Genomic DNA, 9,731 nt, shown 5'->3' on the forward strand with positions numbered 1-9,731 from the left:
GGCATCCCTGTATGCCCTCCTCCAGACCCGTCTCTGTTGTAGCAGAGGCCATGGCTCCAGCACTGCTGTGGACTKGCTTTTCCTTGGCTGTGGGTCCGGGGTGGCTCCGGATGTCCGGAGATACAAGAGGAGCCCCATAATCCAAGCCGGGCTCCGGGGCTTTGCCGTGACCCCTGTGTCTCTTGCAGGAGTGAGGGCCCTGGTGAGCATCCTGCAGAGCTGGTACTCGCTGTTCACCCCCACGGAAGCCACCAGCATTGTGGCTGCCACAGTGATGTCCCACAACACCATCCTGCGCCTGAGCCTGGACTACCCACAGCGGGAGGAGCTGGCCAGCTGCGCCCGCACCCTGGCGCTGCAGTGCGCCATGAAGGACCCCCAGAACTGCGCCCTGTCCGCCCTGACGCTCTGCGAGAAGGACCACATCGCCTTTGAGACAGCCTACCAGATCGTCATTGATGCTGCCTCCACTGGCATGACCTACACCCAGCTCTTCACCATTGCCCGCTATATGGAGCACCGGGGCTACCCACTCCGGGCATTCAAACTGGCCTCGCTGGCTATGACTCATCTCAACCTGGCCTACAACCAGGACACGCACCCGGCCATCAACGATGTGCTCTGGGCTTGCGCCTTGAGCCACTCTCTGGGCAAAAACGAGCTGGCGGCCATCATCCCACTGGTGGTGAAGAGTGTGCACTGTGCCACGGTGCTCTCGGACATCCTTCGCCGCTGCACCATGACGGCCCCAGGCCTGGCCGGCATCCCCGGCCGCAGGAACTCGGGGAAGCTGATGTCGACCGACAAAGCGCCCCTGCGGCAGCTGCTGGACGCGACGATAAGCGCCTACATCAACACCACACACTCCCGGCTCACCCACATCAGCCCGCGGCACTATGGGGAGTTCATCGAGTTCCTCAGCAAGGCCAGGGAGACCTTCCTCCTGGCGCAGGACGGGCACATACAGTTCGCCCAGTTCATTGACAATCTCAAACAAATCTACAAAGGCAAGAAAAAACTGATGCTGCTGGTGCGGGAACGGTTTGGGTGAGCCCCGGCCGCTGCCACTGTCACTGGCAGGGTGTGGCCGCGGCACGGGGACACGGGAAAGAAGAAGGAACGAAAGCGGAGAACACCTTCCCCCAATCGGCAGAGGCTGCTCTGTTCTGTTCTTCTGTTTCTTTTTTATTTTCTTTCTTTTTTTTTCTTTCTTGGATTTAACCATTTCACACGCTGAGAGGATCCAGAGATTCTTTGGGCACAAACCAAAAGGCAACCACAGGAAAGGATGGTTTGCTCAGCCCTTGCCCTCCCTTGCCAATACCAAAAGCTAACCTGGAAATCTAATACCTCTTTCCTGAAGGAAGCGGTCGCTGGAGGGATCYGAAGGTTGCAAAGTGCAAAAATCTTAAAAATTACATGGGGAAAAAAAAAAGGAAAGAAAGAGCGAGCAAAGAAACCCGCAACACTAGAACCTCATGCGTCACCAAAAGCGATGGCTTTGCAGAGTGCTTCTCCCGCCCGCCCGAGACATGCAAACTCCTCTATTTGTGAAGATACTTCAATAAAAACAAGTTAAAGTAACTGTTCTCAGGGATTGCTTACTAAAAGTAACACAAAAAAGCATTTATGATACTGTAAATACTATAGTATATGTGTCAATTATTAAATTGTAAAGTTATAATTATTTATAATTCTGTCTTTTATTTGGGGATACTTGAAATTGTCGTGGGCTGGGGTGATTATTTTTATTATTGCTATTATTATTATTATTATTAACTATTATTTAAAAAACCAACAAAACCACAAACAAAAAGAGGAGAAGGCACGCGAACATTTCTCAGGTTTCCATGGCATCGGCGGCAGCAAGAAGGGTGTGGGGGGAGGCAAACGTCCGCTCGACTCGTGGCCCTGGGACAGACGGACGGGCGGACAGACGGACAGAGGAGCGTCAGGCCAGCACTTGAGGACAGCGAAGGAACGGACTTGGGCGGCACTTGCTAGGACACGCACGGACGCTGGCCTCGCAGCAGGCCCTTCGCCTCCAGCGGGCTCTGCCCGCGGTCTGCGTGGCGGTGCCGAGGGCCGGACCGAGCGGCGAAGGACGGCGCGGCAGGTGCGGGAGCAGCGTGAGCCCATCTTGTACATAGCCCAGTTTTTAGCCTTCCCTCCGTGGGCGCACGTGTGTGAGTGTGCGAGGTGCATGGGAGTGCGTGCACAAGGGGTGCCTTTCTTAGGGGGAGGGAGAAGGGGGCAGGGGCAGCAATGCGGCCCCCTTGGGGCATTTTTACTTTCCTCTCCGTTTCCAAGCTGCGGCCAACGTGGGGATGTGYGTGCAGCGGGCGCTCGGCTCTTCCCCGGCTTCACCGCGAGCAGCCGGGGCCAAGCTCTCGCCTGGCTGGAGGGCGAGCCCTGCGCAGGGACGGACTCTCTCTTCGGCCCCAGGCTGGCGGCTCTTAGGTTTTGTTTCATTTTCTTTCTGAAGGGTCGGGAGGGCTGGGGGGCCGGGGCCAGTCTGGACAGTGACTTGTAGTTAGCGAACGTGGGCTAGTTATCTACTGTCTGGTTTGACTTTTATTTTTTGGAAAGTGACTTGTGTCCGCGCTCCGGCCAGGAAACCAATTGTACTCGGTATCTGTCGCCACCGAAATAGCATTCTTCAACCAGTCTGTTTCTCTCCTTTTTTTTTTGCGTGCGTGCGTGTATGTGTGTGTGCGACCTCTTCATCTGATGTTTAATAATAAAAGGGATGAACGTTACCGCGTGTATCTCTACTGCCTTTATCCGAAGCCAGAGGGGTTTCCACGTGTGCTGCGCAGCACGKGCAGCACGTGCGATCCAAGGAGGGCAGGTGCCACGGAGGATGAGGTGAGGCTGCTCTCCAAGGCGTCCTGGCTCTCCGGGGCATCCTGACTCCCTTGCCTTGCGGAGGGGCAGAGAGCAGCGAGACACCTTGGTCGCCCTGGGGTGCGATTCCCAAGTGCGCTCGGCATTAGCGAGTCCCAGTCCAACCTGGTGGCAAAGACTGCCCTGGCCAYGCCGGCTGGAGCAGCGTTGGAGCAAGCAGTGGCCTCATCTTGATCGATCCTACAGCCAGCTCTGACCGCAGTGAGTGGGCTGTGGTGTGGGGTTTGGGGGAATTGGGGATGGCACAGTGTCATATCCCAGGGCTTCTGGGTGCTACCAGCACCCCAGGGTGCTTGCTCTGGGGCATGTTGAGCCCCAAGCAGAATTGGGTCCCCTGAGGAGGGGATGGGTTTGTGGGAGGAATTTCAAGGTCTGATGGGATGGTCCCAAAGAAAGTCTGGGCAGGGAGCTGGGGAAGGTGATGGTTGTGCTAGGGCCATGCTATCTGCACCCCCTCCAGTGCAAGCAGGCTCTGCCTCCATCCCAGCCAGCGGGGCTTTGCGCAGGGTGTTGCTGGCACCTGGAGGACTCCTACCACATGGCTGGTGAGCACAAGCTGACTGTTTTCAAGGTGAGTCCCACTGGGTCTGCTACCAGCACTGGGAGACCCCAGCACTGCTGGGTCAGTGTTGCACTGCTGAGGGAGGCTGTGGAAAAGCCGAGCCACAGCAGGGCCATGCCAAACGGCCACCAAGAGCTTGAGCAGTGGTCACACTGAGCCTGMAGCAGAGGTGGAATGTGATCCCCAAGCCCCTAGGGCCCATGGCAACTCTTCTCCCTTTGCTGGGCTGAGCCTATCCTTAGTGCCTGGAGCTGTGGTCTGGGCTCACATCCCCTCTCACAAGTGCCTGGCACAACACTTCCCAGCCCTGGCAGGGAGAGCTAGCCTTGGCCAGGGCCTGGCAGTCACTCCCCACCCCCAAAGCTGCCCAGACTCTGCCTCACCAGCTGGCTGCCTGCCACAGCCTCTCCCAGGGCAAGAGGAGAGGCCAGGGGATGGCTGTGTCCTCCCTGTGGCCAAGGAGCCACCACAATTCCTGCTCCAGGGTCTGAGGGGAATGGCTAGACCCAAGGCTGGGCCTTGGTGCCAGGCCCTCAGGGCTGTTAGGGCTCCCAAGAAACTGCTTTACAGACTGGGGGTGGGGGTGGGGGTGGTCCCTGGAGTCCCCTTGTGCCCCATTCCAACCACAGGACTGGGCTTAGGGGCTCCCTGTCATCCACACACCCCACCGCTGGGCTGGCAGCAAAGCCCATCTCCTCTGGGGCCAGCCAATTCCCCATCCCCACCCCAGCCAGAGCCACACGGCTGCCACAGAGAAGGTGCTGGTTTAATGCTACATCCCAACCTGGAATGAGCCCTGCAACCATGCAGTGCTCGGGGTGGCCATGCTTCAGCCACAGTCCTGTGCCCCGAGCCCCAGGGTTCAGCTGTGCTTGTTCATGTGGTGGGAGTGAGCATGCACAGCCTCCACGAAGGCACCCACATGCTCGGGGCTCATGTCAGGGTAAAGGCCGTGGCCCAGGTTGGCGATGTAGCGTTGGGTCCCGAAACCCTCCAGCATCTTCTTCACCAGCTCCCCAATCTTCTCCTGCAGGCATGGTGGGAAACCATGTGTCAGCCCCATCCAGCCTGGGGTACCCAGTTCCCCACTAGTCCGCATCCAGCCTGGGGTACTTGGATCCCCATGCCATAGGGCAGGGCACACACAGTAGCACAGGCTTAGTCCTCCTGGGACAGGAGCCGACTGTCCAGGTGGGGAAACTGAGGCAAGGAGGCTTTTTAACCCAGGACAAAGCTAGCCCCTGTTGCTGGTCACAGCCATCGCTCACCTTGGGTGCGTAGAGGGCGCAGGGGTCCAGGTTCCCTTGCAGGGTGATGTCTTTGCCTATCTGTGCACTGGAGTGGAGAGGAAGCAGGTGAGTTGATGCATGTGGCTCAGAGAGCAGGGGCAGCCGGATGCTGGTCCAGCCCCCACTGTTGGGCATGCGGGACACCTCAGTGCAGCTCCTGGTTGCTGTTAGCTCCACATAGCGCTGGGGCCTGGCTCTCCCCACCTCTGGGCCAGAAATCCCCAGGCCTGTGATGGCTCAGGGCAGAGGAAGGGGCCGGGGCACCCAGCCTGAGGTGCAGTGTGGGTATGTGAGTGCCGTGCCAGACTCTTACCGAGCTTCCTGTGGCCTGATAGTCCAGTCGAGACCGACCACGTCGTAGCCAGCGCGGGCCAGGTCCCCCAGTGCATAGTGTGCGTCCTTTGCAAAGATAATCTGAGGAGGGAGGAGACGGGCAGTGACTCTGCTCTGGGCCAGGCCCCTCTCCATGGGCTGGCACAGGGGATGCTGAGGACAACGGGGGATACCCAGGAGGATGCAAGAGGCACCAGGAGCTGCAAGGAGGGATGTTGTCATGCTGTTGCTCCCGTAGCAGGTTGGGGGAGCAATGCCTGTAGGGTGGCAGTGCTGAGCGCCCATGATGGGCTGGTGGGGGCTGACTGCAGACACCAGCTCTGGAACTCGGAAGGCAGCACAGGGCCCTGCTCACGGGTGCAGCAAGGAGTTCCCAGACACCCTCTGTGCTGGTTTCTGGCCTGTTCTTAACCCCCTTCCTCCCCATTGCTGGGGCAGGGAACGGGCCATGCTCCTCCTCCTCCTCCCCATGAGCCCCCAGGCAACAGGACTACCCTGGGCAGCCCTGGACTCACCATGGGCACTAGGGGTAGCGCCTCAGCCTTCAGCTTACTCTTCACACCCCGGGCGATGTCTCGGATGTAGGGCAGGGCGAAGTCCTGGAACTGCTCCGGGCCCAGGTGCCCCGCATGGGATTCAAACAGTTGGAGCGCCTGTCGGAGATGCGGGGCAGGGAGAGCCGTGGCCACCATGTGCCCCAGTCCCTCCTCCTTCTCCTCCCAGCTGCTGGATCCCCTCTGCTCCTTGTCCCTAGTCTCTGCCCTCCTGCCTGGACTTGGCCCTGGGACACACCTGCGCTCCAGCAGCCACCTGCCCCACCAGGTAGTCGGTGATGACATCCGCCAGCAGCCGCAGGAGTCTGTGGCTTGCGTCGGGGTGACGATAGAGCCAGCTCTTGGCCTTGGCCATCGTAGTGGAGCCACCACCTTCAATCATGTAGGACATGAGCGTCCACTGCGGGAAGGAGAGGAGAAGGTGAAGAGGGAGATGGAAGATGTGAGGGACCAGTCACGAGATCAGTGCTGAAGGCAGGACCTGTGAGCAGCCCAGAGCCTGGGGCTCAGCTGCTCCCACATCAAACATCCCCCTGCCTTACACAGGATGAACTACACTACTGAAGCCAGTCCTTGCAGCTCTGGGGCTGATGGGGATGGCATCACCCCAGAGGAAGGAGGAGGGAAGACCATGCCCAGCTGGAAATCCCACCTCCTGGAGCCCCATCACTTACAGGTGCCCCGGAGAAGCCGATGAGGGGCACCTTGCCCTCCAGGCTGTGCCGTGTCAGTGTGATGGCCTGGAAGACGTAACCCAGCTCCGCGGTCACGTCCACCTTCTGCCGCAGTTTCAGCAGATCCTCCACCTCCTTCAGGGGCTCCGGGAAGGTGGGTCCTTTGCCAGGTGCCATGACAACATCCATGCCTAATGCCTGGGGATGGGAGAGAGAGGAAGAAGCAGGAATGGGGCAGTTCTGGACCAGCCCCCTTCCCAGCCACTGCTTCCCACTGCCAGCCACAGCACTCACCTGGGGTACCACCAGGATGTCGGAGAAGATAATAGCAGCATCCAAGGGGAATCGTCTGAGTGGCTGCAGATGGCAGAGGGGAAGAAGCAGTGTAAGTGAGGGGCCCAGGCCCCCTCCCCAGAGAGGGCTCAGACATGCACACAGCCACCCTGGGCAATGGGGTCCCCGAGGCAAGTCTGGAATCTGCCTGGTTAAAGGTGGTTGTACAGGCCATGCTACCCTGTCCCATTCCCAGCGGGTCACTTGGTGACTGTCAAAGGGCCCCTGAGCTAGGCTTTGGGCTGCACAACTTCCTAGGAGTTGCAGCCACCCAGGCTAAGAGGCAGACCTAAGGGACAGGGAGAAAACCTGTCCCAATCTGGGAGAGGAGAGGGGACACACAGACCTCCCCAAGGGCCTGCTCACCTGCAGCGTCAGCTCACAGCACACTTTGGGACTCCGGCAGGTGGTGAAGAAATCCTGTGCAGCCCGGGTCTCTCGAAACTCTGCAAGAGACAGGCATGAGCATGACAGGGTGCACGCAGGGCAGCACCAGCTCTGCCCTGCTGCCCAACTGGCATCCGTTCATCTGCTCACCAGGCAGGTAGCGCCCTGCCTGCCGCATGCACCACACCGGCGTGTACTCCGTCTCCTCGCCACGGGCCGCTCGCAGGAATGTGTCATTCTTCAGCTTGGGGAAGCCCTTGGGGCTACAGCCAGGAAGGAGCAGAGACAGGCTGTCACCAGAGAGAAAAGGGACCCAGGTGCCCCTTACCCGGGGTGCAGAGGGAGACTGAGCAGGCAGGACAGGCTGGGAGGGTGATGCCTTGCATGGAGCCAGTAACATGCTGCCCTGTCTCTTGCAATGGCATCACTAGTACCAGCTTTTTGCCTCAGTTTCCCAGCAGGATGGGGGGCTACAAGAGACCCCTTGGTGCTGCCAGGGGCGAAGGGGATCCCGGAGAAGGGAGACCGGCGCTTTCCCCTGCTTGTGGCCAGGCAGGCCAGGGGGTGAGCAGAGCCAGGCTGGTCCCCAGGCACCAGACCCCCACAGCCCTGGGGCTGCAGCACTCGCTGGGCCGTGTAGGGCCCTACCAGATCTCCGGGGCCCCCCGGGACAGTGCTGATCCAGGGCATGGCTCATCCATGGCTCCTGGGGGCTCACCCCRAGGCAGTGCCAGCCTGGGTGCCGGGACCGGGGCTGGCAGCCTGTCCTCGCTGCCCAGCCGATCTCCTCAGCTGGGAGCGTTGTGGCAAATACTTTCCCGCGCACATGACCCGGGGCCTCTTCCCGCTCCAGATCTGGCCCTACTGGGCCCGAGGACAGGGCCAGCACGGAGGCCTCCCTGGGGACAGGCAGTGCCTTGTCCGGGGCCCTGCGAGATTAAGTTATCAGGGGCAGCAGTTGCTCCTGCTCAGAGAGACTCGAGCCCAGCAGGACCCTGGGTGGCCCCGGCGCGAGGTGTCCCTGCGCACGCTCGGCGTTCCCCAACCCCTATCTCGGCCACACAGGCCTGGGTTGGTGGCATGGGGCTGAGCCCCCGCGAGCCATGGCAAACTCGGTGCATGTGCTGCTATGGAGAGGGCAAGCCTGCGCTTATGCAGCGGCCTCCGCTTCGTTAGACAGCCAGGTGTCCCCGACTCCTTCCCGGCGGGGCTGTCGCCCGCAGACCGAAGCCCAGCCTGCCCCAGCCGGACCGGCAGCACGGAGCGGGCATGGGGGTCCCGGCCCCGCCGGGGTCCCCGAGCACAGCGCAGCCCCGGCCCCCCGCACGGGACCGGCCAGCGCTGTCCCACTGCGACACGGCGTGGGGCTGCGGACCAGTGTCCCCAGTGACCCATCCCAGTGTGGGACCAGTGTCCTCAGGGCCAGAGCAGTGCAGCACCAGCGTCCCCAGAGCCACACCAGTGTCCCCAGTGCAGGGCCCCCATGCCACACCAGTATCCCCGAGGCAGGGCCCAGCGCCGCACCAGTAGCCCCAGGGCCACACCAGTGTCCCCAAGGGAGGGCCCAATGCCCCACCAGTGTCCCCAGTTTCGCACCCGTGTCCCCAGTACGGACTCCAGTACCACACCGGTGCCACACCAGCGTCCCCAGCGCGGGCCCCCGGTGTGGCAGTGCGGGCCCAGGGGAGGCGGCCGGACCCGGTCCACCCCCACCCGCCACACCGGAGGGGGCCGCGGTGCGGCACGGCGGAGGGGGCGGCTCTGCCCGCCGCCCTGCGGGCCCCCGGCTACTCACACGAGCCGCTCACTGCCCTCCATCCTCCTGCGTCCCGCTCCCCGCTCCCCGGTCCGTCTCGACCCGCCCCGCCCCGCCCCGCGGGCGCCGCCATCTTGTCGTGGTCCCGCCCCTCCGTACGCGGCATGGGCGCCGCCATCTTGCCCCCTCCGTACGCCGCCATCTTGCCCCGCTCCCGGCCCTTCCGTGCGCGGCACGGGCGCCGCCATCTTGCCCTGCCTCCGCCCCGCGGGCGCCGCCATCTTGTCGTGGTCCCGCCCCTCCGTACGCGGCATGGGCGCCGCCATCTTGCCCCCTCCGTACGCCGCCATCTTGCCCCGCTCCCGGCCCTTCCGTGCGCGGCACGGGCGCCGCCATCTTGCCCTGCCTCCGCCCCGCGGGCGCCGCCATCTTGTCGTGGTCCCGCCCCTCCGTACGCGGCATGGGCGCCGCCATCTTGCCCCCTCCGTACGCCGCCATCTTGCCCCGCTCCCGGCCCTTCCGTGCGCGGCACGGGCGCCGCCATCTTGCCCTGCCTCCGCCCCGCGGGCGCCGCCATCTTGCCTGGGCAGCGGGCGGGGTTTGCCGTAAACCCGCGAGTAGTGACCCCCGGGGGCTCCGGTGCTGGGCTCGGCCGCCGCCGCCACCGGGAGCCGCGGGCCGGTGCGGGAGCGCGATGCGCGCGGGCGGGGAGGCGCCGCACCAGGTGCTGGGCCGGCTGCGGTTCCTGCTGCAGTGCAGCGAGTGCTTCCGCCGCGCCCGGGCGCTGCCCGCCGCGCTCTGCTACGTGCCCCGGGAGGTGCAGTACAAGATCTGCAAGGACCCCGCCGCCGCCGCCGCCGCCGCCGCCGCCCGCAGCCTGCTCAGCGTCTGGGACAGCCCGGGGCCGGCGCGGGGCGGCAAGCGGGCGGCGCGGGC

At 62.7% G+C, this 9,731-nt stretch overlaps 3 protein-coding genes across 4 annotated transcripts in view; 2 read left to right on the plus strand and 1 right to left on the minus strand.

The window, feature by feature from the left end:
* The window catches only part of ZSWIM5 (zinc finger SWIM-type containing 5), a 94,586-nt gene extending 93,340 nt beyond the window's left edge, over positions 1-1,246 (plus strand). The window contains exon 15 of the mRNA XM_026086672.1: positions 189-1,246. Coding sequence (XP_025942457.1) covers positions 189-1,051 — 863 coding nt within the window. The 3' untranslated portion in view covers positions 1,052-1,246. The remainder of the gene's footprint in view (positions 1-188) is intronic.
* A 438-nt stretch (positions 1,247-1,684) lies between these two features.
* UROD (uroporphyrinogen decarboxylase) lies at positions 1,685-8,900 on the minus strand. Of its 2 annotated transcripts, none has more exons than XM_026086685.1 (10): positions 7,758-7,882; positions 7,190-7,302; positions 7,019-7,098; positions 6,614-6,676; positions 6,320-6,517; positions 5,884-6,045; positions 5,607-5,744; positions 5,072-5,172; positions 4,738-4,804; positions 1,685-4,496 (listed from the first exon to the last, which is right to left on the minus strand). In XM_026086685.1, the coding sequence occupies exons 1-10, from the start codon at positions 7,865-7,867 to the stop codon at positions 4,332-4,334; spliced, it is 1,197 nt and encodes a 398-aa protein (XP_025942470.1). In that variant the 5' UTR covers positions 7,868-7,882; the 3' UTR covers positions 1,685-4,331. The 2 variants fall into 2 exon arrangements, with proteins under 2 accessions (XP_025942470.1, XP_025942471.1); XM_026086686.1 differs by lacking the exon at positions 7,758-7,882 and adding an exon at positions 8,835-8,900 and having other exon boundaries at positions 4,218-4,496.
* Positions 8,901-9,371: 471 nt separating this feature from the next.
* Positions 9,372-9,731, plus strand: part of HECTD3 (HECT domain E3 ubiquitin protein ligase 3) — a 15,890-nt gene continuing 15,530 nt past the window's right edge. Inside the window, exon 1 of the mRNA XM_026086687.1 lies at positions 9,372-9,731. This exon is cut by the window's right edge and continues 23 nt beyond it. Coding sequence (XP_025942472.1) covers positions 9,490-9,731 — 242 coding nt within the window. The 5' untranslated portion in view covers positions 9,372-9,489.

Source organism: Apteryx rowi, unplaced genomic scaffold, assembly GCF_003343035.1.
Source record: "Apteryx rowi isolate R43461 unplaced genomic scaffold, aptRow1 scaffold_7, whole genome shotgun sequence".
Classification (NCBI taxonomy): Eukaryota; Metazoa; Chordata; class Aves; order Apterygiformes; family Apterygidae; genus Apteryx; species Apteryx rowi.